General features: G+C 40.7%; 1 protein-coding gene across 1 annotated transcript; it reads right to left on the bottom strand.

Moving 5' to 3' along the window:
* On the bottom strand, window positions 1-27,829 carry NYX (nyctalopin). The gene is given in 4 exon segments (XM_088451558.1): window positions 1-370; window positions 373-1,653; window positions 26,872-26,948; window positions 27,756-27,829. Coding segments are annotated over 3 exon segments (1,398 nt in total). The 5' UTR covers window positions 26,894-26,948; window positions 27,756-27,829; the 3' UTR covers window positions 1-275.

Here is a 27,829-nt window from a genome sequence, read left to right as displayed (position 1 = left end):
CTCTTAATCACCTGTTGCTCATTGTTATGTACGCTCAGCCACATAGCACGGACAGTGCTAAATATTGCAAGACCCTTCCAAAAATGGAGTTGCGTGTGTCTCTGAATCAGTCCCATTGATTATAGATTGCAGAGCACATCAAACACTCTTTATTATAGCTCCAGAAAGTTAAACTGTGAACACAGCTTTGCCAGTGGGCAGTCAATATAATTTCAACTTGGATAAATATATTACACTTAGTTATTAGCCAGTTACTTTTAGGAAAATATTACAACCTAAATCATGACTATTGTAAGACATAGGAAAAACAATATATAAACCACATCATGTGTTGAGGAAGCCACGAAGGCTTTGATACTTTTGCCATCAAAAAAGTGCGGTTGTCAAAACTCTCTGTTATATTCCCCAGATCTTCATTATTTCCTCTGGGCATGAGTAGTCTGGATATAAGGCTGCTCAGTTTTGATTCCATTGTAGATTGGAATCTTTCAGTAGGAAGTGGAACATAATAAGTTACATTTTGTTCTGTAGGGTCAAGGCAAACTCCTTCAGAGGTCTTTTTAAAGGAGACATCACTGAGGTCAATACCTGTCAACGATGCAGGTGATGAGCAGGGTATATCCCGTACAAGTTTATAGCTCTCCATCCAGTCTCTTAACCATTCAATCTTACAGTCACATTCCCAAGGATTCTTAAAAAGAAAAAGTCTTCCTATAAAATAAACTGGTTTAAAGACCTCAAAGGATAAAGTTGCCAAGTTGTTACTATTTAAGTGTAAGGATACCAAGCCGGTAAGGTTTTCAAAAGCCCCTTCCTCAATATAGCTTATATTATTTCGGTCAAGATAAAGGACTTCTAACTCAACTAGATCTTGAAACCAAACTCGTGAGACATTGTTTATAAAGTTTCCACCTAAATTTAGCATCTTTAACCTTTTCAGTCCTTTGAAGGAGTTTTCTGGTAACTCATTCAATAAATTGTCATTGAGAAAGAGGTACTCCATCTTGTCACAGTCTTGGAAAGACTTGTCATGAATTACATTTATCTTATTGTCTTGAAGATTGAGGTATTTTAGATTTGGTAGCTCCTGAAGAGAATTGTAGGCCACTGCCTCAATCCTGTTACTTTCCAGGTAAACATGAGTCAAGTTCCGCATACCACGGATAGCTCCTGGAATCCTACGAAAATAATTTTGAAAAAACATGAGCTCACGTAGTAATAGGAGATCGACAAATATCCTGTCTGGGATGTTGAACAAATTGCAGTCAGCTAAGTCCAACTTCACCAACTTCTTTAAAGCTGAGAATGTTCGAGTATGCAAATAACGAATGTACTCATTATGAGCCATTTTCAGTTCAATCAAGTTGGGTAATCCTTTGAAAGCTCCGGGAGTGATGAAGGATATGTTGTTGTGACTAAGTGAGAGACATTTTAATGAGGGCAAGGTCCCAAAAGCCCATTCTGAGAGAAATTTGATGTTATTTTTATCTAGGTTAATAAAAGAAGCTTCACATGGAAATTCATTAGGGATCTCTGTTAGTCCTATTCGATCACACAGAACAGAGCAGTTTCGTTCCTGAGTACAAGCACAACTTGATGGACAGGAGCGGAAACAGGCCCATCTGGCATACAGTGGCTGGATGAAAAGGACAACTAGGGGAAGAAAAACACAAACAATTCTTACAGTAACCATATTGCAGCACAAACAGTGACATTAACTGCATTTTAAAATACTAGTATTATTAAATAGGTTCTTATGAATGTGACAATTTTGCATTTTAATTGTTCTCTAGCCTAGTGGAGCTCAGTTTATGAACAGTACAATACTTATTATGTACTGATTGGAAAGAGAATCAATCTAAGATTGAGTTATTGTTACATTGTGTCAGATACAGACCAGCCAAAATAATTGATTTACAGTGTGATTCCTTGACATAATATTCATCCAAAAGACTAAACTAGTGTAGCGTACAGATGAAGGGTGAATTTAGCACCCTCTATAGCATTGCATGGCTCATTCAACTTGTCACAGAAAACATCATTCTTATACTGCTGCATGTACAATCACCACATTTAATGAATGTAGTAACTATTATAGAAAATCTGCTATACTAAGGTGCAAATCCACTTGTAGATCTTGGAACGACAGTACGATTAGAACATTGTAATCGTAGAGTTGTTCCTCATCCCCTGTAGTGCCTACACCGAATGATATGTCGTTCAGTGCAGACACCCTCCCTCATCCCTGAACATGGGCAATCTGTCATTATCGGCAGATTGACCATCATGTTCTGGTGATGATTGATGTCGGAAACGACCAGCAGGTGCGTGCATCGCTGGTCGTTTCCGACATTATACTGGCCGATTTATGCACGATTAATGAGCGATTGAGCGATTATTTATATCGTAATCGTTCAATGGCTCTGTTTAATCGGCAAGTGGATACGCGGCTTTAAGGTTCCTGTGCAAAGACGTGTGACATGCCTGATATGAAAAAAACTGTCCATGACCCATTGTACATCCCTATTCCCACAAAGCCCACATACCAATGACTGCTACCTCACCTCCTCACTGATTTTACCTACCCATTCTTGCCTTCAGGGCTTCTCCAGTGCTATTCCCAACCTCTATAACACCCTTTTATTCTCAATTAGGGACATATGTATTGATTATCGGGATTTATACCCCATAATTATTATAGCTTATGGCTGTTTATCGTGGCAATAAGAAAATAAGGTACGCTGGGATGTAATAAAAAACACATCAAGGTACAGAGGCTCCGATAGGCAATTATTGTACTTACTAGTTCAGAGGCCAGCCGTGCTACTGCGCTTGCGCAGTCTGCCGATTGCGCATGTGCGAGCGACCATCGCAAATGTTTTGTGATCTGTAGCCCATAGGCTACAATGGCTAGTGCCATCTGAAGATCGTGTTAGTTGCCAGGGCCAAGTTCTGGCAAGCATTGCATTTTTTTACTTGATAACTTTAACATTTTAGTAGCCATCCTAGAGGGCTGCTTTTACAATCAAAACAGGGGTCCCCTGTACATGCATGCAGGTGTTTTGGGGGGATGTCCTGTAATTTTTTTTATTATAAATATAGACTTTCACCCAGCCTTTAAATCTCATCTTTTCACTCAACTCTCCAGCCTCTGCATTCCACAGTTCTGTTCCCTTCTTGTGCCCACATATATCCCCTCTAGAATGTAAGCTGGAATGAGGTGATATGCACATGCATGAACCAGCTAACTTTGCATGGAGATGCTCACGCTGGTGAAACATCGGATACAAGTATCCATCTGTATTAAAAAAAGAAAGAAAGAAATTGGCTAAAACACGCACACAATAACATAATATATGCACAGGTGATGAATAGGCATATAGCAGCATTAGTGGTGCATTAGCAATCAGCCAATCTGATTGCTAATGCAGCACTATTTTGCTTGTGCCTGTGACTGTCATCATCACCATGTATTTGCAGCTGTTCTGTGCCACAAATGATATGGCATTCACAAGCATATATAATATGTGTCTGTGCACCAGTCTGCATCTGTTCCCACTTACAGAACATGCCCTTACTGTTCTTGTTCTTGTAAGTGCCAGTCAAAGAAATCCACATATGCCTATGAGCCCTTTTCTGGGCCTTTTGCAGAGATCTTTTACATAAGTTATGCAATCTGGCATAGGCCTCACTCTGTAGCCCCTTTTATAGTAACAGTCCAGAGTTTGACATAAAGATACTGAAATAGTGAATTTTCCACATGAGAAGCAGTGGATGAAATCTGGACTTCAATCCCTTCATCAACTGCTGTAAAGTAAAGCATAAATATATATAGATAGATAGATATGGTAGCCTGTTCTTTCACAATAGCATGCTTTTCCCCTGAAGAAGTCCCTAGATAATACAGAGGGGCGAAATGCGTTGGGTTGGACCTCCTGTGGCCACCTCTAAGTACACAACAGATAAGCTGATCATTATTTATAATATTGTACAAGTCTTTATAGTGTTTTTTGATTAAAGTGTATCAGTTTTAATATACCACACGATTGGAGGCTCTTTCTGTTGTAATTCCACTTATATATGAGCATCCACTGATCGATGGGACCAGATGCAGACGAACATTACCCCTACCTGTCTTTGTCTCGAAATAGGTGCTGGGAGCCTATACCAAGCACGAGTGGAGTGCTTTTCATACTACTGATGTTTTATTTTTTGTTTGGTTGAGTTTCACAAACACATTTCTCTGCATGAGAGCACATACATGTATATGTATCAGTTTTACACTATGTTTGCTTTTGTTTGTTTTATTTTGGTTTAACATTGTGCCTAGGAGTATCAATAGGGAAGTCTCAGAAACCCCAGAATACATTGGAATATATTTTTCACCACTAAAGGTTTTGAATCAGACTTTTACATTGAAGGTGCTGATTTTCTTCACTTTTGTATCACTATTTATGGATGGTTTTTTGAATATATCATCGTTTGGAAGAATTGAGCTGCCACCTTAAATAGGGAGTTTGTTATAATTTGACTATTTTATTAGTTTACTATTGACACAACTTTATGAGCTGTTTGCACTTCTTTTCTTATATATATATATATATATATATATATATATATATATATTATACTGTATGTATGTATGTACAGTATGTGTAGCCCTTGATGAAGTCCATTGGTGGATGGAGCTGCCTCTCGCCTAAATGAACTACTAAATATAAGCACCATATGAATTATTGCATTTTTTGGAACCTTTTTAGAGTGTTTTTAGAAACATTTTTAAAAAAGGTTTTTGTTTTTTTTTACTAATTATCCTGTGCCATTATCAACTGCATTGTATAACTTTTAACTTATATGTTTTATTGTCTATTGAGTATGCATAAGGGACATTTGCAATATTTATAGCACTTTTGCACTTCACTGTACGCAATATTTGCATTGTTAGAGCCCATTGAGAACGTGGAGGCTCATTATTCTTATATTACATGTCTTTTATGTTATATGTTTTTTGTCATACTGAATAAAAATTGTTAATTTGTTAAGCCTACCACGATATATACTATTTTGCACAGCACCATTTTGCACATATTATTCACATTGTGTTATATTTTCACAACATATGTACGCCAGTCGATAAGACCTTATACACTTTTCTATAATAGCAACGGTGCATACCTAATGCTCCATCACATTTGGTCCAGCTGACACCCTTTAGATATAGGGAGTACGTACCAATATTATTTTTTCACAATTTGGCTTTTAGTTTATATTTATTCTATCCAAGTTGGCGCCATTACCCTATACATTACTATATAGTTTTCTTTCAACACAATTGTATTTTCTCTAGATGTTGGAAAATTTCCTTGTATTCAGCTGCTGCTATGGGAATTTTTTTGTAGCCAATTGAACAAGAACTGATATTTTATTTGTGTCAAGTAAATTCTAGGCAAAATAATATATTTTAGTGTTGTTTTTTGCTGAATTAATTTTGTGAATTAGAGGGCTGTTATATTATGTTACAAGTATATGTAATGGATAAATCATATTAATACACAATTAAGTGGGAAGATTAAATATTGGAAAGAACACCTTATTATATTTGTGAACCCTTTGAGGAAGTGACAGCATTCATATGAAGCATGCAGGGAGGTTTCCTTAGGGGTAGCAATTCAGCTCTTTCATTTAAAATATTGGCTCTTGCCAATTTCTAAATGAAGAGAAGGAAATAATTTGAGATGGTCTTCTATTTAAAATGTTACATTTAACTCAATATTTCTATTTCTATGCTATTATATGTGCAAACTTCTAAAATATGATAAATACTATAATACAATTCAATAAATATGACTATAAACAGATTTTATTTCCCATAAGTGGGGCGATAACATGGTTATTGTTCATCGTACACACAGAACAAGTCTGTATGTTGTTGTTGTTATTATTTATTTGTATAGTATTGAAGAGAGAAAATATTTCTCATGCTATCATTAGTTTTGAGTGTACTTAATATAAAATTTTTAGCATTTTTACTGAACATCAGATGTCCTGTTATGACACACAGTAGTGCCCCTTTTACATAATGCCCACAATAGTAGTGCCCCTAATACATATAATGCCGACAGCAGTAGTGCCCTTATATAATGCCCACAGCAGTAGTGCCCCTTATGCAATGCCCACTGCAGTGGTGGCCCTTATGCAGTTCCCCCAGTAGTGGTAGTGCCCCTTATGCAGTGCCCCCAGTAGTGGTAGTGCCCCTTATGCAGTGCCCACAGTGGTAGTGCCCCTTATGCAGAGCCCACAATAGTGGTGACCCTTATGTAGTGTCCCCAGTAGTAGTGCCCCTTATGCAGTGCCCCAAATAGTAGTGCCTCCTATGCAATGCCCCCAGTAGTCATGCCCCCTGTAGTAATGCCCCCAGTACTAATACCCCCAAAAGTCATGCTCACAATAGTATTGCTCCCTGTAGTAGTTCCACCAATAGTAATGCCCCCAGTAGTAGTGCCCCCAATAGTAATGTCCCCTGTAGTAGTGCCCCCAATAGTAATGCCCCCAGTAGTAATGCCCCAGTAGTAATGCCCCCAATAGTAATGCCCCCAGTAGTAATAACCCCAATAGTAATAACCCCATTAGTAGTGCCCCAATAGTAATGCCCCCAATAGTAATGCCCCCAATAGTAATGCCCCCAGTAGTAATAACCCCAATAGTAATGACCCCAATAGTAATGACCCCATTAGTAGTGCCCCAATAGTAATGCCCCCAATAGTAATAACCCCAGTAGTAATACCCCCAATAGTAATGCCCCCAGTAGTAGTGCCCCCAATAGTAATGCCCCTTGTAGCAGTGCCGCTTACAGAAAAAAAAAATACAATACTTACCTTAATCCCCACCCCTGCGTCTGCGGTTGTCCAACAGGACATGCCTCTGAACTATGGGAGAGACGGCATGATGTCTCTCCCATAGTGCATACTGCGGGAGCCTGAAGCCGGAGCTCAGGAGTGAACTCCAGCCTCCGGCTGCTGCTAGCGCTGTGGGGAAGGAGCCCGGCGTCCGCTGGTAATAAAATCTCAGCGGGCGCCCGACAAATGGAGCGTTCCTGCGGAACTGGTTCCATCTCCAAATAGAAGTGACGGAACGCAGTTTCACCCCTTTCCGGGCCACATTAACCCCTGATCGGCACACTTTACGATGCAGGGGATGACGGTGCGATGTATGATGCCATGCTGCATTCGGCAGCAGGGCATCATACACAATATCTTCTGATTGAGTTTGCAGCACAGCCAACTCGAAGATATTGCATGCGACCGCAGGAGCGTGCAAATCGGGCATACACACTTAACGATATGCCCAATTTGTCGTTCCGATTTACACAGAAATGACAAATATGGACGATATAATTTAAGTGTGTACCCAGCTTAAGGGTTCCTCAAACTGAAAACCACTGACTTATATGTTTTCATGACATACTAAAAAACGGAATGGGATTGAAATCCCGACAGCGGCAGCCCCACAGGATGAAGATCCCGACAGCGGAAGCAAGTCTCCTAACCCCCCCTCTCACCCCCCTAACCCTAATCTCCCGGGTGGTGCCTAAACTTAACCCCCTCCCCCGCATCCTAAGCCTAACCCTTCCGGGGGGTGCCTAACCCTATCCTCCCCCCAGTGGCACCTAACCCTAACCCCCCTTCCCCATGCCTAACCCTAACCTCCCCCCAGTGGCACCTAACCCTAACCCAGCCTTCCCCATGCCTGACCCTAACTCTCCCCGGGGGGTGCCTAAGCCTAAATCTACCTGGGGTTGCCTAAACCTAAACCCCCCCGCGGCTAAGTGCTAGGAACGGCCGGACTTACCTCGATTGGTCCGGCGTCTTTTGGCAATCCGGCATCGGGATGAAGATAGGCGTTGGTATTTCGACGCTTATCTTCAGTCCCCCGTCTGGCTTCTGGTGTCTGGATATAGACCGGCGGCATTTAGTCTGCCGGTATATTAACTATATCCCCTAAAAAACATTTAGTTTAGTAAAATTCTTACCTAATCTGACTTGTCCTAAAGGCAAAATTTTTGCAGTTTCATAATGACAATGGCATTAACTATTATTTAAGTTTACAATAGCTAATGGATGGGCTTTTCTGGGTAACAAATAACTATATTATTAGCCATGTCACATAGCCCTAACCCAACCAAATCCCATTCCACTCACACGTATCTCACTGATATATTTAATACTCCAAAAATATCAGGGGATGTAGTCACCATGCCGGTGGTTGGAATGCCGGTGTGTAGAATATGAGCACTGGAATCCTGACAGTAGTCGAAATCCTGGCACCAGAATCCAGACCGCCAGCATCCCGACAGTATTTATTAGAGTTAGGTTTAGGGTTAGGCACTAGGGGGAGGCTTAGGCTGCGAGAGGGAAGGGTTAGGCTGCGGAAAAGGTGGGTTAGGGTTAGGGGGAAGTTTAGAATGCAGCAGGGCGCATCCCTGCCCCATCAGACCTGGCATCGTCAAGTGTGTATGCACTTGTCGCATGCCGGCTCCCGTCGCCTGCGACATCGGGCTTGGTGCACATCATCTGATGTGTGCCCAGCTTTAGCTAATCACTCTACAACACAGGTTTTCAAACTCGGTCCTCAGGACCCCAAACAGTGCATGTTTTCCAGGTCTCCTCACAAGTTAAATAATTAGCTACATATGTGGATCTTTTAAAAAGTGTCAGTAATTAATGATTACACCTGTGCACCTGCTGGGTGACCTGGAAAACGTGACCTGTGAGAGGTCCTGAGGACGGAGTTTGAGAACCACTCCTCTACAATATAAATTCCTCTCTCTCATCCAAATGGATAGAGCAATATTACAGGTTTACAGGAGACACACTTTCAACATGCTTTTTTTGTGTTTTTGAATGGGCTTGAAAATAGATTATTCTATTTAACCTTTAAATTCCCTTCAAATTTCACTTTAAAAAAAAAAATCTGACAAAGTACGCTATTTGATTCTTCTTGGCTAGCTCGATAATATGCCTTATGCTTTGGTTTGTAGTAAGAAAAAGCAATTCAAATTCCTTAAGCAACCATTGTTCATGTGCAGCCCAACCCCCCTTTTTTCCTATGCTCTGGGAGCAGCCTGACCGTAAGGGAAAGTTAGCGGGTTGGCAGCGCAGATGTCCCGGGAGTAACATCTATCTACATAGCCGAAGGAACCACAATATCTGGCTTCTCATCTTAGTTTAATCTGCACTATATTTAACTTAACACCCAAGCAGCACCTAGACACACACTTCTTCCCTATGCATTCACTGCCAAAACACCAGCAGCACCCAGATACACCCTAACTTGATGCTTTCACTACCAACACCCCAACAGCACCCAGACACATATCCTCCCCCCTGCATTCACTGCCAACATCCCAGCAGCACCCAGGCACACACCCTCCCACACATTTACTACTAGCACTACAGCAGCACCTAGAATCACACTCCTCCCCCAATTAACTACCAATACCCCAGCACACAAACACTACCTGTTGCTTATAAGGGTCTTCAGTTGTTGCTATTTGCTGCAACAGCAGAGGCAGTGGCAGATCTAGACTTATGTTTTAGGGGGGGGGACTTACTGGTCAGTACCGACTCCTCCCCTCTCCAGTTGCGGCTTCTGCAGGCCCTGCACCCTATTACGCTATGTGTCACTAAAATAAATGTATTTTGAGATCAAGTTTGTTCATTGCAATATGAATGGACTGTCCGTGATATTCATTCACTAAAAGCAATTAACAGCTACTGTACTACTTAACAGCCATTGGGCCTGATTCAGAGTTCTAAGCTAATGCTCCTGCAATTTTTGCAGCTGTGAACAGCCGGGTCTTGTACTGAGCACCCACCTGAGCCAATGCAGCTGTGCGTAACTGTGTACAAATACGCAGCATCAGTCGCTGATCATACAAACATCAACATCCTGATCGAATTTATGGTCACTTAGAATGGCCAACATAAAAGATGCCGGAGCCTTCCCCAAATGCTCCCTGACTGTCAATCACACTGAGAATAAAGATTGCAGTGTGCGACTATGGTAACGTACCTTCACGCATGTGCAATGGCAAAAAAATGTTTCCATTTGAAAAAACATTGGCATAGTGTACTCTGAATAGTCCTATTATCCCTTATTGACATCCAAAGATTAGTACAGCAGATTATAATGCTACTAATACCCTCACTAGGAAATTTACCAATAACATAGACTTTATTTTGGAGTGACAATTTACATGTCAGACGTTCTGATTAAATCTATATGTGATTAAGTATAAAGAGAGCGGAGAGGCACATAGAAAATCACCTACATCACAAACTTTCTAACCCATAATTTAGAGCTCATTCATTGTGTGTAAAACAGCCCCCGAGATACCACACTACAATTTATCATCCTGTCCGGACCCCTAAATGTACAAAGCTATCAGGCACTTCCAACTCCACTGATGGTGCGTACACACTGGGCGATTAAAGTGGACGACTGAACGATAACGATATCGTTATCGTTCAGTCGTCCACTTTATCGTCCATTTTTAACACCAAAAAGATGAACGATGACGACGACGCGCGTTCCCGCAGGTCGTTCGTCATCCTCGTTCATCGGGCTGACATGCAGGCCAACCTGACGACCTCGTCAGGTTGCTGCATGTCAGGGAATGGGTGAGAGAGCCCGGCGCTGAACGATATCGCTAATGATATCGTTCAGCGGCTGTGCTCAATGTCATGAACGACATTGAGCACAGCCTGCCGGGGACACACTAGACGATATCGCTCAGGGAGCATATCGTCTAGTGTGTATGCACCTTTACAGTACTTAGTTTGCAGATCTCTAGCTGGCAGGCAGGCTGGTCCCTTTTGCTGGCTGGTCTCTGGATGCAGGAGTGCTCTCCAGCAAAGGTAAGGGTAAGCTATAGCGGTTATCAGTGGCGTCCCCCCCCGCTGTTACACCTGATGCGGGGAGGGATGACATGCGTCCCCGCACCTCTGGAAAGTGGATGTGGCCTCGGTGAAGGGGGCGTGGCCTCGCACCCGGTCTCCCGTCCGTAGGGAAACTTATTCATGGGGTATTGGGGAGTGCAGGAAGTGCAGGGACCTGTGAGACGCGGTAGCAGGGAGCTCGGCGCGGCACAGCAGTACACAAGCTGACTAGACGCCAGCTAATGAGCATGCAGGAGGGAGGGTCTGTGAGCAGGACTGCCGGGAAAGTGTATGTGCATCCCAGCGCGGACAAACTGGAGGCAGCAGTGTGCTAGGGGTGGCGATCGCCCCCTCTGGATCCGCCACAGAGGCAGCAGATCCCGCTTGTGTGGGGAGGAATAATTAACAAAGCAGGGAGGGGGCCATGTCCTCCAGCCTCTGCCCTGCCCCTTTTATGTACATTTTTGCGGTTTCCTTGCCTGCGATCCATTCCTAGAGAGGTTGGCAACCACTGTGCTAGACTTTTTGGAATGTCTGCATTGGATGCTGGCTGGATACATGCTGTTGTAGATGCTGGCAGTTCAATCTGCAGTCTCTTACCTTCCAATCTTGTCAGATCAATTATTATGCATAAGTAACTTGTTTCACACTGTTACTGCATCACATCACTGGATATACTTAATGTACAATCATAGCTCTTCACAGTTTGGTCTTCTTGTTTGTTTTCACAGTTCATTCATTTTTTTTCCCCTTCAAATTAAATTAATTAACCAGATGTTTAGGTCGACTCAAAGACAAAAAAAAAGACCTTTCATAGTGTCTAGCTGTATAAAGCCTTGTTCTAAGTACAAAATTGTTTTATTGCCTTTACTTTCTTTATTCCTAAAAACCCATCTTGTATATCCTCCTTGTGTCCTAGTCTAAGTATAATATCACACATAAAGGAGAAAGAGGCTTCTGGAAATTCATCCCAAATAAGATCAACTAACTATTAGGGGTATTCAATATGGGTGCGATAACATCGTTAATATCGCACTTTTTAACGTTTTTGCGTTAATATCACTTGTTTTAGTTTTACACCGTATTCAATTTCAAAGACTTATCGCAGTTTTGAAAAGTCTTTGATAAAAAACGGTGATAACTTTTCACCATTGAATAGGTGTCGAAAAATAGTGCAGAATTGGGGTTTAGGGGTGCAGGCTTAAAAAAAAATAGCCTGCACCCCTGAGATTGACATTTAAAAAAGAACTGTGTCAAAAAAAGTTTAAAAAAAAAATAAGGACACCCCAAAAAATGAATAAAAAAATTGGGGTGCAAAAAAAAAATGGGAAAAAATTGTTAAACAATTGGGAAATAGGTTCAGGACTATTCTGCATGTATGCGGCAGATGTTTTCTAGAATAGAATTATAGCGGCAGGTGCACAAATGCAGAATTTTAAAAAACTTACTATAGGGATATCAAAATATGCTAGTACCCATTTCCATGTACCCCAAATTTGATGGGACCACTTAAAAAAACAAAAAAAATAACCTAAGTGCTCTTCTGCATCACTTCTTCAATGTCGGGAAAAAAACACCTGCTGCGGCTATTTAAAGCCCCGACTTTCAATTAAAGGCTAAAACGGGGGTACCCATAGTGTTCCCCCATGTTTTTACAACTTTAGGGGGGTCTTACAATTATTTTAAGGAAAAATTAGTAACTTTACGCAAATCCAACTTCGGAGTTTCCCGTTTTCGTTAATTTGATATTGAATACGGGGATAAGCGGGAGCGCGCACCATACCTTTACGCAGAAAAAAACTCCGATATGAAACGTTAACTTCGCCAGGGAAGTTAATCTTTCATATTGAATACCCCTCTTTGTGTTGTCTGGATAGATTTTGTTAAAAGATTTTGTGCCAATATATCTTCTTCAATTATTTAACTCTGGTAGTAAGTAATGTACTGTTTTCCTTCATCCCATTCGTTATATAATGGCATTACACTGTTCACATGCATAAGAAACTAACTGGTGATAAATATATAAATGACAAAATCACAGGAATGGTAAGGTCACTGCCTCCAATAAGACCAGCACACTCGTCTCCTGGAATACTTTGGCAACAGTCAGTTTTCTCATAACCTAATTGGTTACAGGTTGATTTATTTCTGCCCACTTTAAAACTGGTAACACACAGACATGGAGATGATACCAATAACATAATGATAACAGCTAAATGACTCCTAGCAGGCTGTCTCCAATGTACAGGATACTGTGTATTAGGAGAATAATTTACTTCAGTGGAATTTTTGGAAACTTAGTAATTTGCTAATTAGGCCTTATAAGCAGTGGCACTGAGGGAGGGGACGCAGATAAATGATAAAAAATTGTAGCCTAAGGGGGAGTGGCCACACCTCCCACTATTAGGCCACACCCCTTCCCCAGGGTCGGGTCGGGTCGGCTCTCAACACCCCTGCTCATAAGTATAAGGGAAGAAAACACGGCCTCTGAAAATCAGACCAATCACAATAATGTTTATAGAAAGGAGTCAATAGCAACAGAACTATCACAATCACATGGCCAAAACTCTATAAAAATGATCCTTTGGCCACTTCCTCACTTGTCCTTCTTGCTTCAAGAACCAAAGAAATTCCTATTAGCAGCTGGTTATTCGTGAGTGTCCTACACAGATCTGCCATTTCATCAAACCAACACTACAATGTGGGCACTATAGAACGTCTTTTTCCTTTTCTTTAACAAATATCCTTATTGGGTACATTCAATGTAGTGTAATTGACTGCATTGTGCTGGCAGTATATAATTGTGTATTAAGGATGGCACATAGATGTTTAATTACATCAACACATCTAAAACTTCTATGCCTTGAGTGTTTACAGAATGAAATGGATTGACTCTGGGTGAGGATTATAATATAATAATGCATTAAGAGCAGGGCAGAATTCCCTGAGAGAGGATTTATTGTACATTTGACAGTAAGGCAGCTGTTTCCTTTCATGTGTATCAGTATTTGTATAAATCAGTATTGTGATTAATTTTTTCAAAGGTCAATATAAAAAATAAAGGAACACTTACACAGGGATGTATTGCAGGGTTATTCTCTGTAAGCATGGTCAGGATATAGAGGTTCCTGGCAGATCTTAAAAATGTTTTTTGTTCCCTTTTAATAGTAATTTGTATCTATAACTAGAATTAATAAATAATATAATATGGGGGAGGGGGTTAAAGTAATTAGGAAGGAATTGTTTTCCTCTCTGTGAGGTTAAATTGACAATTAAACATACTTATTTACCTTGCAACAAACAAGACACACACCCAGAAAAGCCACCCCTGGTGTCTGCCTATTTTTACTAATGCAGATTTCTATTTTTCTACCCAGACTGTCCCATTAGTGATTGTAGCCTACATAAGCACTTAAATCACAGTGATGGACATATTTTGGATATTATAAACCTTAGACCTAAATAATACATTGCTTAATTCCTAAAGGGCCAGGTTTATGAAAATATCAATACTACACATTTAAAATATAGTGATGGAAAGTATGCTGTAAAAGAAAGCTGAATCAGCAGTGTCACAGGAAGGATGAGCTGCAGTGAGTTTGCTGTAATCGCAAAGTGATTGCAAGAAATGGAATATGTTGCATCACTGTTATTTTAGTAGGGGAAATTAAGCAAATAAGCCTGAAAATAATGATTTTCTATTATGGCAAAAGAAAACCTTTTTCGGGCCTATATAACAATTTTTATATATATATATATATATATATATATATATATATATATATATATATAGTCCAATAGTATGTAGAACGGCACTCACCAAAAAAGAGAAATCAGCTTGTTGGGGTGCATAGCTCAGGACACCTGACAGAATCCATCCATAGGTGGCCATACACATGTGCAAACAAGGAGAGTGCACTCACCAATCTTCATAAAGTGGGTATGGACAGTCGACGTTTCGGGCCACTCGGTGCCCTTTATCAAGACCAAAGAATCACATCCCGCATAGTCCAAGCAGCAAGTACCACCGCCCGGGTGGTGGTACTTGCTGCTTGGACTATGCGGGATGTGATTCTTTGGCCTTGATAAAGGGCACCGAGTGGCCCGAAACGTCGACTGTCCATATTGTCTATGGTGCTATTATGAATTATTAAAGCTGCCTACCCACTTTATGAAGATTGGTGAGTGCTCTCTCCTTGTTTGCACATATATAAAATATCCTCTAGATCCGGCACTCCACCTGATAATGAACAAATACTCCGGTGCCCTCCCAAAGAAGTAATGTATAGGTCGCAGAACAGGCGGCACTCAAAGAGACTTTCCATAAAAAAAAACTCAGCAATACTTTGCTTATCTGTCAACGTTTCAGTGTTTCCACTTTTATCAAGACATAAATAAAATAACCACATTACATACCTTAAATAGATTCACCCAAGTGCTCCTTCACCACGCGTCTCCATCCCGGTGGGGTCTGATGACGTCATAGAGAGCGTCAATGCGCCGGCGTCATCGTCATCCACAAGGGGCGGACACACCGAAAGTGTTTGCCATCACCATAGAAACAGCATAGCTACAACAAGAAAAAAGAAAAAGAACTGGATACATTAGATACATTGAACCACCAGCGCATACTGGCACATGTATATGTCGAGGTATAATTACAGAACATAAATAACTATATAAGAGGCATAAATCACAGCATATCTAAAAAGAAAAAGAACTGAATGGATCAAATACATTGAAACACCAGCACATACTGGCAAGTACATGTGCTAAGGTATAAATACAGAACATAGATGAATCCACAAGCGGCATAAATCACAGGAAGCAAGAGAACGAGTTAATTTCATGAAGACCCATCGGTTGAAGGGTTTGCAGGTCGTGAATCCACCTAGATTCATGTTGCAACAGAATACGACCCCTGTCACCTCCCCTAATGTTTGGCGGAATCCAATCTATCATTTTACAGCGCAAGGTGGCCAGACCATGTTTAAACTTTAAAGTCCCTAAAATGCTTAGCCACCGGCTGATCCACCGGTTTACCGTCAAGAGCTGCCCTTATACTAGAGCGGTGGAGAGCCATCCGCTCTTTCAGCTGGTGAGTAGTCTTCCCTATGTAAAGGAAACCACACGGGCACCTGATAAAGTAAATCACGAACCGACTGGTGGACATCAGGGGGTATTTAATGTATAGTTTTTTACCAGATCGAGGGTGTACAAAGGTGTCACCAGTCTCCAAATGGGTGCAGGTGACACAGCCTGTACATTTATAATTTCCAGCCTTCCTGGTGAGGAAATGTATGGGAGCTTGTTGTTTGTGCTGTGACACGTCATTGTGCACTATTAGATCCTTAATATTACGGGCCCTCTTATAGGCAGGAGTAATCTTAGAGTCCTTCAGCATTTTTAAAGCCTGGTCCCCGGATACAATCGGCCATAGCTGTCTGGCAGTCTGCGTGACTTCACGTGAAGAATATGAATACTCTTGCACCCACAACAGCTTTTGATCTTTTGTAACAGATTTATTAGAATTGAGAGCTGCCACTCGTGATGTTCGTAAGGCTTTTTCTTTAGCTTCCTTAAGCGCTCTTGGATTATAGCCTCTGCCAAGGAACTTCGTCATCATATTGTCGATCTGCCGGTGAGCGTCTGTAGGATTGCTACATATTCATACGATTCTCACGAACTGAGAGTATGGTAAGCCTCTCTTGAGGGCTGGAGGATGAAAACTGTCCGCTTGTAGAAACGTATTTCTATCTGTGTTTTTAAAGTAGATTGAAGAAGTGATGTCCAAACTCTCATTGATATTGACGGCCACATCTAAAAAATGTACAGCTTTAAAATCACATTCAAATGTGAATTTAATCGATGGATCTGAAGTGTTAACGACTTGCATCATGTTGATAAAGTCCTCCTCGGTGCCAGACCACAGTACAAAAATATCGTCAATGTACCGTAAATACGTAGTAATCTTTTCTTGCGTGATGGATGAATTGAAGAATAGATCTTGTTCTACCTCACACATGAATAAGTTGGCGAAACTGGATGCCACACAGGAACCCATCGCACAACCTAATTTCTGCCCCTTGTGGATGACGATGACGCCGGTGCATTGACGCTCTCTATGACGTCATCAGACCCCCACCGGGACGGAGACGCGTGGTGATGGAGCACTTGGGTGAATCTATTTAAGGTATTTATTGTGGTTATTTTATTTATGTCTTGATAAAAGTGGAAACACTGAAACGTTGACAGATAAGCAAAGTATTGCTGAGTTTTTTTTGATGGAAAGTCTCTTTGAGTGCCGCCTGTTCTGCGACCTATACATTACTTCTTTGGGAGGGCACCGGAGCATTTGTTCATTATCAGGTGGAGTGCCGGATCTAGAGGATATTTTATAGAGGATTCTTATTGGCGTTTTGTCCAATAAACCAGGATCCATATTATCAAGGCACCCCCTACAATTAGAGTATACCGGAGTTTGATTTCAACTCTATCAAGTGGACCTTTTAATATTATCTGTGCCTTCCCGACCAAGATCTGTGGTGGGAATGTCTGAAGCACCGACACAGTTTGAATGCACTGGACTATCTGATACTGTATTGCCACTGGTTGAAATACTGAGCTTTTCGGAAGCAGAAGTTGAAAACATTCTGTTTAAAGACAATTTACAGACGACTGCAGGAGATGAGAGCACAGAACAACTTATTGCACAGCTGCTCCGACTAAAAAAACACGAAATAGACTTCTATTTGCATGGAGTAACCTTATCCGACTACTATCGTGATAAAAAACATGCCCACAATAGGACGCTATAATCCGGCGTTTTGCAGAAGATGGGCTGCAATCTTGAACAGATGCTCTTTTGATCTTATCCTCCTTGTGGTAGAGGAATCAGCAAGAGAACTTGCTATAGCTAAAGAAAATATCTGTAAATTTGAGACCTCACATCATAACCTGCTGCATTCAGAGAACTCTGTGGAGATTCTAGCTAAATTAGCCACACAAGTTGAACAATATAAGTCTGATCTGATTAAATTCAAAAAATCCAAACTGGCTACAGTTAATCGCGATTACGCGGAACTGAAAGTATATAGCTGGGTGAACAACAGGAGTTCCACGGCTGATAGAAGACCCAGGTTTAGACCCCGCAAGTTCCCACTAGAGACTGATTCCTCAAGTGGAGCTATATCCACTAGTGAAACAGAATGTGTTGGGGAGAACAGAAGCAAATCCTCCCAGAGACCCCCTTTAGGGGTTCGTACCCGTGCTCGGGCAGAAACCGGCACGGAACCAACACCCGTCGCGGAGGCCAGTGGTCGCTGTCGGCCATAAAAAATGTACAAAAAGAAGATGTAGTTTTTAATCTATCACACCGCACATTGACAGCGGATAAAACTATGGTATTAAACAAGGGCCTCTCTTTTGTTCCTACACAGGGGATTGATCTATTTAAGGACAAGGTTGATCTTTACAAATTTGCTAGAAAAATTAAATTGAAAGAACACTTTGGTGACTCCAATGACTTTGATACAGATATGCCTACTTATCTTAAAAAATCCAAATTTGAGCCCATATCTAGCAATTCAGCCATTAAGTATTTTACATCTAGAATGGAGGGATGTTTGGAGGAACGGTCCATGAAAGACAAAGTACAATTCAATAAAATTAACAGATGGAATCTGTCCAAGGGCGAACAAAAGGCCTTGAAAAATCTAGGTAACTATAAGGATATCGTTATACGCTCTGCAGACAAGGGCGGAGGTATCGTAATACAAGACACGGATAGTTACAAAGATGAAATTTATTCACAACTCTCTGATCATAATGTATATCAATCGCTTTCCAGTGATCCCACTTTAACCTTTAAAAAGGAATTAGACAACATTTTGTTGGATGCACTATCCAAGAATTTCATCTCCAAGAAAACATATGATAGCTTGAAACAGGAGTGGCCAAAAGTACCCATCCTATACACTCTACCTAAATTACATAAAAATGCAGTTAAACCGCCTGGCTGACCAATTATTTCTGCCAGGGATTCGCTGTATTATGTTGTGTCACAATTTTTGGATTTCATACTACAACCAGTTGTACGGTCCCAATCTTTGATTCTTAGGGACACCACTACTTTCATTTTAAAACTCCAACAATTTTCTCCCCTGACTTCCAAACATTTCATGTGCACAATCGATGTGATAAGCCTGTACACCTCTATACCCCATTCAAGAGGTCTGGAGGCTATTAGACAAATACTCACCAATAATGCAGCATATGCCGGTCCAGACATTAATTTCTTCCTTACACTTTTGGAATTAACTTTATCCAGGAATTACTTTCTGTTTGACAATAAATTCCTTATACAGAAATCAGGTTGTGCGATGGGTTCCTGTGTGGCACCCAGTTTCGCCAACTTATTCATGTGTGAGGTAGACCAAGATCTATTCTTCAATTCATCCATCACGCAAGAAAAGATTACTACGTATTTACGGTACATTGACGATATTTTTGTACTGTGGTCTGGCACCAAGGAGGACTTTATCAGCATGATGCAAGTCGTTAACACTTCAGATCCATCGATTAAATTCACATTTGAATGTGATTTTAAAGCTGTACATTTTTTAGATGTGGCCGTCAATATCAATGAGAGTTTGGACATCACTACTTCAATCTACTTTAAAAACACAGATAGAAATACGTTTCTACAAGCGGACAGTATTCATCCTCCAGCCCTCAAGAGAGGCTTACCATACTCTCAGTTCTTGAGAATCGTACGAATATGTAGTGATCCTACAGACGCTCACCGGCAGATCGACAATATGATGACGAAGTTCCTTGGCAGAGGCTATAATCCAAGAGCGCCTAAGGAAGATAAAGAGAAAGCCTTACGAACATCACGAGTGGCAGCTCTCAATTCTAATAAATCTGTTACAAAAGATCAAAAGCTGTTGTGGGTGCAAGAGTATTCATATTCTTCACGTGAAGTCACGCAGACTACCAGACAGCTATGGCCGATTGTATCCGGGGACCAGGCTTTAAAAATGCTGAAGGACTCTAAGACTACTCCTGCCTATAAGAGGGGCCGTAATATTAAGGATCTAATTGTGCACAATGACGTGTCACAGCACAAACAACAAGCTCCCATACATTTCCTCACCAGGAAGGCTGGAAATTATAAATGTACAGGCTGTGTCACCTGCAGCCACTTGGAGACTGGTGACACCTTTGTACACCCTCGATCTGGTAAAAAACTATACATTAAATACCCCCTGACGTGCACCAGTCGGTTCGTGATTTACTTTATCAGGTGCCCGTGTGGTTTCCTTTACATAGGGAAGACTACTCGCCAGCTGAAAGAGCGGATGGCTCTCCACCGCTCTAGTAAAAGGGCAGCTTTTGACGGTAAACCGGTGGATCAGCCGGTGGCTAAGCATTTTAGGGACTTTAAACATGGTCTGGCCACCTTGCGCTGTAAAATGATAGATTGGATTCTGCCAAACATTAGGGGAGGTGACAGGGGTCGTATTCTGTTGCAACATGAATCTAGGTGGATTCACGACCTGCAAACCCTTCAACCGATGGGTCTTAATGAAATTAACTCGTTCTCTTGCTTCCTGTGATTTATGCCGCTTGCGGATTCATCTATGTTCTGTATTTATACCTTAGCACATGTACTTGCCCGTATGCGCTGGTGTTTCAATGTATTTGATCCATTCAGTTCTTTTTCTTTTTAGATATGCTGTGATTTATGCCTCTTATATAGTTATTTATGTTCTGTAATTATACCTCGACATATACATGTGCCAGTATGCGCTGGTGGTTCAATGTATCTAATGTATCCAGTTCTTTTTCTTTTTTCTTGTTGTAGCTATGCTGTTTCTATGGTGATGGCAAACACTTTCGGTGTGTCCGCCCCTTGTGGATGACGATGACGCCGGCGCATTGACGCTCTCTATGATGTCATCAGACCCCCACCGGGACGGAGACGCGTGGTGAAGGAGCACTTGGGTGAATCTATTTAAGGTATGTATTGTGGTTATTTTATTTATGTCTTGATAAAAGTGGAAACACTGAAACGTTGACAGATAAGCAAAGTATTGCTGAGCTTTTTTTGATGGAAAGTCTCTTTGAGTGCCGCCTGTTCTGCGACCTATACATTACTTCTTTGGGAGGGCACCGGAGCATTTGTTCATTATCAGGTGGAGTGCCGGATCTAGAGGATATTTTATAGAGGATTCTTATTGGCGTTTTGTCCAATAAACCAGGATCCATATTATCAAGGCACCCCGTACAATTAGAGTATACCGGAGATTGATTTCAACTCTATCAAGTGGACCTTTTAATATTATCTGTGCCTTCCCGACCAAGATCTGTGGTGGGAATGTCTGAAGCACCGACACAGTTTGAATGCACTGGACTATCTGATACTGTATTGCCACTGGTTGAAATACTGAGCTTTTCGGAAGCAGAAGTTGAAAACATTCTGTTTAAAGACAATTTACAGACGACTGCAGGAGATGAGAGCACAGAACAACTTATTGCACAGCTGCTCCGACTAAAAAAACACGAAATAGACTTCTATTTGCATGGAGTAACCTTATCCGACTACTATCGTGATAAAAAACATGCCCACAATAGGACGCTATAATCCGGCGTTTTGCAGAAGATGGGCTGCAATCTTGAACAGATGCTCTTTTGATCTTATCCTCCTTGTGGTAGAGGAATCAGCAAGAGAACTTGCTATAGCTAAAGAAAATATCTGTAAATTTGAGACCTCACATCATAACCTGCTGCATTCAGAGAACTCTGTGGAGATTCTAGCTAAATTAGCCACGCAAGTTGAACAATATAAGTCTGATCTGATTAAATTCAAAAAATCCAAACTGGCTACAGTTAATCGCGATTACGCGGGAACTGAAAGTATATAGCTGGGTGAACAACAGGAGTTCCACGGCTGATAGAAGACCCAGGTTTAGACCCCGCAAGTTCCCACTAGAGACTGATTCCTCAAGTGGAGCTATATCCACTAGTGAAACAGAATGTGTTGGGGAGAACAGAAGCAAATCCTCCCAGAGACCACCTTTAGGGGTTCGTACCCGTGCTCGGGCAGAAACCAGCACGGAACCAACACCCGTCGCGGAGGCCAGTGGTCGCGGTCGGCCAAAAAAAATTTACAAAAAGAAGATGTAGTTTTTAATCTATCACACCGCACATTGACAGCGGATAAAACTATGGTATTAAACAAGGGCCTCTCTTTTGTTCCTACACAGGGGATTGATCTATTTAAGGACAAGGTTGATCTTTACAAATTTACTAGAAAAATTAAATTGAAAGAACACTTTGGTGACTCCAATGACTTTGATACAGATATGCCTACTTATCTTAAAAAATCCAAATTTGAGCCCATATCTAGCAATTCAGCCATTAAGTATTTTACATCTAGAATGGAGGGATGTTTGGAGGAACGGTCCATGAAAGACAAAGTACAATTCAATAAAATTAACAGATGGAATCTGTCCAAGGGCGAACAAAAGGCCTTGAAAAATCTAGGTAACTATAAGGATATCGTTATACGCTCCGCAGACAAGGGCGGAGGTATCGTAATACAAGACACGGATAGTTACAAAAATTAAATTTATTCACAACTCTCTGATCATAATGTATATCAATCGCTTTCCAGTGATCCCACTTTAACCTTTAAAAAGGAATTAGACAACATTTTGTTGGATGCACTATCCAAGAATTTCATCTCCAAGAAAACATATGATAGCTTGAAACAGGAGTGGCCAAAAGTACCCATCCTATACACTCTACCTAAATTACATAAAAATGCAGTTAAACCGCCTGGCAGACCAATTATTTCTGCCAGGGATTCGCTGTATTATGTTGTGTCACAATTTTTGGATTTCATACTACAACCAGTTGTACGGTCCCAATCTTTGATTCTTAGGGACACCACTACTTTCATTTTAAAACTCCAACAATTTTCTCCCCTGACTTCCAAACATTTGATGTGCACAATCGATGTGATAAGCCTGTACACCTCTATACCCCATTCAAGAGGTCTGGAGGCTATTAGACGAATACTCACCAATAATGCAGCATATGCCGGTCCAGGCATTAATTTCTTCCTTACACTTTTGGAATTAACTTTATCCAGGAATTACTTTCTGTTTGACAATAAATTCTTTATACAGAAATCAGGTTGTGCGATGGGTTCCTGTGTGGCACCCAGTTTCGCCAACTTATTCATGTGTGAAGTAGAACAAGATCTATTCTTCAATTCATCCATCACGCAAGAAAAGATTACTACGTATTTACGGTACATTGACGATATTTTTGTACTGTGGTCTGGCACCAAGGAGGACTTTATAAGTCGTTAACACTTCAGATCCATCGATTAAATTCACATTTGAATGTGATTTTAAAGCTGTACATTTTTTAGATGTGGCCGTCAATATCAATGAGAGTTTGGACATCACTACTTCAATCTACTTTAAAAACACAGATAGAAATATGTTTCTACAAGCGGACAGTTTTCATCCTCCAGCCCTCAAGAGAAGCTTACCATACTCTCAGTTCTTGAGAATCGTACGAATATGTAGCGATCCTACAGACGCTCACCGGCAGATCGACAATATGATGACGAAGTTCCTTGGCAGAGGCTATAATCCAAGAGCGCTTAAGGAAGCTAAAGAAAAAGCCTAAGACTACTCCTGCCTATAAGAGGGGCCGTAATATTAAGGATCTAATTGTGCACAATGACGTGTCACAGCACAAACAACAAGCTCCCATACATTTCCTCACCAGGAAGGCTGGAAATTATAAATTTACAGGCTGTGTCACCTGCAGCCACTTGGAGACTGGTGACACCTTTGTACACCCTCGATCTGGTAAAAAACTATACATTAAATACCCCCTGACGTGCACCAGTCGGTTCGTGATTTACTTTATCAGGTGCCCGTGTGGTTTCCTTTACATAGGGAAGACTACTCGCCAGCTGAAAGAGCGGATGGCTCTCCACCGCTCTAGTATAAGGGCAGCTCTTGACGGTAAACCGTTGGATCAGCCGGTGGCTAAGCATTTTAGGGACTTTAAACATGGTCTGGCCACCTTGCGCTGTAAAATGATAGATTGGATTCTGCCAAACATTAGGGGAAGTGACAGGGGTCGTATTCTGTTGCAACATGAATCTAGGTGGATTCACGACCTGCAAACCCTTCAACTGATGGGTCTTAATGAAATTAACTCTTTCTCTTGCTTCCTGTGATTTATGCCGCTTGCGGATTCATCTATGTTCTGTATTTATACCTTAGCACATGTACTTGCCAGTATGCGCTGGTGTTTCAATGTATTTGATCCATTCCGTTCTTTTTCTTTTTAGATATGCTGTGATTTATGCCTCTTATATAGTTATTTATGTTCTGTAATTATACCTCGACATATACATGTGCCAGTATGCACTGGTGGTTCAATGTATCTAATGTATCCAGTTCTTTTTCTTTTTTCTTGTTGTAGCTATGCTGTTTCTATGGTGATGGCAAACACTTTCGGTGTGTCCGCCCCTTGTGGATGACGATGACGCCGACTCTCTATGACGTCATCAGACCCCCACCGGGACGGAGACGCGTGGTGAAGGAGCACTTGGGTGAATCTATTTAAGGTATGTATTGTGGTTATTTTATTTTTGTCTTGATAAAAGTGGAAACACTGAAACGTTGACAGATAAGCAAAGTATTGCTGAGTTTTTTTTGATGGAAAGTCTCTTTGAGTGCCGCCTGTTCTGCGACCTATATATATATATATATATATATATTCTTTATAATTGTGAAAAGTGTCTGACTATGACAGGCAGTGAGAGACAGACAGTGGTGTGCACCCCACGTGCCCCCGCTTCCACTATCACCGATAAGGATCCATTTGTGCAGCATATAACCCACTCCAGGCCAGCCCTGCCAGCCCATGTAGCTACCTTTCCCACTAACTTACAGAAACATTTTACCATCACATGCTGTTTGACCACTTTAGGCACTTGAATCACCACCATGATGTGTACTGCACGAGGTCTGCATCATTAGGATGCACGTTGAAGTAAAAAGTAAATAAGTGGACAGACAGAAAAAGGGGTCGAGAGAGAAAGAGTGAAAATAGGCAGAGAGAGCAAAGGGGGAGCGAAAAAAGGGGGTTAGAGAGAGAAAACAAGAGACAAAAGAGAAGGAGAAACAAATAGGGGGAGAGAGAAAAGAGGCAGAGAGAGGGAGATGGGATGAGAAGAGAGAGAGAAAGACAGGGCAAAGAGGTACGGGGAGAGGACAGGAAAGCAGGACACAGAGATGAGGGCAGAGAAATGGGGAAAGAGAGATACAAGGAAAAGGTTAGTAACAGAAAAGGGAGGAGTGACAGAGATGGTGAGGAAAGGGGGAGAGAGAGAGACAACACAAAAAAGGGGAGAGAAATAGGGAGGGAGGAAAGAGGAAAAAGAAACACATAAACATACATATATACATAATATTACATGATAGATACCGCCAGACACGGCTACCGTAAAACAGCTGTTTTATTACAAAAGTGCGTAGCTGAGAGAGCATGTTATTAAGGCATTGAAAACAAGTGCTGGATTTTTATTATCAACTGTTTTAACATACAATTTCATAAGAACAAATATCATAGGGGTTTAATTTTCAAGCAGTGATAACACCTTTTTTAAGGTATTTTCATCTGAAAAGGGTTATAATTGGCTTGGGTACGGCATCCCAACAGTCAGAATCCCGGTAGCGGAATGATTATGCCAGCCTTGAGTGAACCCATTTTTCACCTACACTCATGGACTGTATAAAATGTCTAAATGAGAGAGCGTCAGCAGGAAACCATTTTTATTGGTTGGGTACAAATACAGTGCCAATGAGCATGGCATTTAGGTGTATAACTGTCTTTAATCCATGCGATGTTGTATAATACACACAGACCATAAACTGCTTACTGGGCACACTGGCTACTCACACAGGAGAACAACCTCTCACATCAGTATTACACTGATGCCATACAGTGGAGAAAATTCATAGACAGAAAGCTAGTTTTGTGCTGAATCTCTCAAGCAGGTACAACATTGTTACAAAGAAGTAATCACGTGAAGTGGGTGCAAGAATCGGCAAAAAAGCAGATAATTTTCAGAATAAAATTGAGTAACAATAGACTCCTTAGTTTTTGCTGTAATGGAAAACTTAACTAGATTTTATATTATCCTAGTAGAAGGAATTGGAATTGACTCAACTAAATATTAACACATTTTGGAAGTTAATATCACTGTCAGTGAAGAAATTGAACCTATAAAGAAGATGGATATTTCAACAAGACAATGATGCAAATATTAATTCAAGTCAACCAAGAACAAAAGTTGAAGGTTATTGAATGGTCTTCACACACCCAGTTGAACAATATTGGACATCAGTCAAGAGATCTGGAATATGCAGTGCCTACAAACAGACCTATGAATATTTCTGAGCTAGAAAAGTTGTGCATGGAATTTGGAAAATGTGATTTGCCCAAATAAATACTGAGCAGAAGGAGCCCAAATTCATTTACATATCACATTCAATGTTTAAATGGCCTGCGCTCTCTGGATTTTGTAAAAGTATATAATAAGAAAATACTGGCACCAACATTTCTGGGCTACTCAGAGCCCTGTCTTCAGGGTGATACAGCAACATCTGATACATATGAGTGAGTTATTTAATTTCTGTTGTTACATCGACACCCATTGGATTGTTTTTATTCTCAGAGGGAGCATCTAGGTATCTAGGTATTTTTCAAGTGTCGAACTAAATGGATTTTGATAGATATAGGGAGAGAGGAAGGGAGGGAGGGAGAGAGGGAGAGGGAGAGAAAGAGGAGAGAGAGAGATTCCATTTGATATAAAATTAAGTTCAGGACTTACCAATTAAAATGTTGGCAAACATCACTACAAATATTGGACCAGGGCATTTCAAAAATATTACAGCCAAGTCTCTTTATCTGAAATATAGTGAACAGAAACACATGTCGCACATCTGTATACTGAAATGATTGTCTTCTCAACTGCATCTTAATTATAACATTCATTCATATATTTTTAACCGGTGCTAGCATAGATTTAGTGTCTTGCTGTGCTGAGATTCAGTAGACACATGAGGCTACATAAAAAAAAATAAGTAAAATTAAAATGTGTGTTGAACAGTGTGAGTGAGAATAATTTGTTATTGATGAATGCTTGTTATATATTATTAGTAGCTGTGCATATATTAGTCCTATGTATTAATTCCTTAGAATGCAGAAAGACTGTAACAATGATTTAAATATATACCAGTATTTACACAATAATTAACATGTTCAGTATGACATAGCCAATGCCCCTTAAAGAGTCTGAAATGAGAAGAAGTATTTCCGTACTTGTGACGTCATAGTTTTCATCCTATAGTGAATCAGGCATAGTATATAGATATACATGATAGATGATACATGATAGATATTATAAAATGAAAATCATGAAGCCACCAAGGTACAGATATGGGTATAACTTGCCTATTAAATCAGTTTCTTTTCATGCCATTAATTATACAACTTTACAGCTATTTGATTTAAAATAAGCATCTAAAATGCATACATCAAAATTGTATACAACAAATAATAAAATGACCTTCGTCATTTGACTTACAAGCATTTAAGATGCTTCTATATATAAACATTAGTGTTTAAAATGTGTACTACTGCCCCCCTATATACTTAATTATAATAACAATTTTATGAAAACTTCATTAGCCACAAATTATGATATTACTGTACCTAGTGTGTAGGTTAGGCATGTCTTTTGTTCCATGGCTCTGAATGCTGCTCGTCTCTCTTGCAGTACCATTTAG

The sequence above is a fragment of the Taudactylus pleione genome, unplaced genomic scaffold, assembly GCF_031769625.1.
Source record: "Taudactylus pleione unplaced genomic scaffold, aTauple2 ptg000026l, whole genome shotgun sequence".
NCBI classification, from domain to species: Eukaryota; Metazoa; Chordata; class Amphibia; order Anura; family Myobatrachidae; genus Taudactylus; species Taudactylus pleione.
The sequence above is the reverse complement of the archived record's forward strand: the minus strand, read 5'-3'. Positions and strand labels throughout refer to the sequence as shown.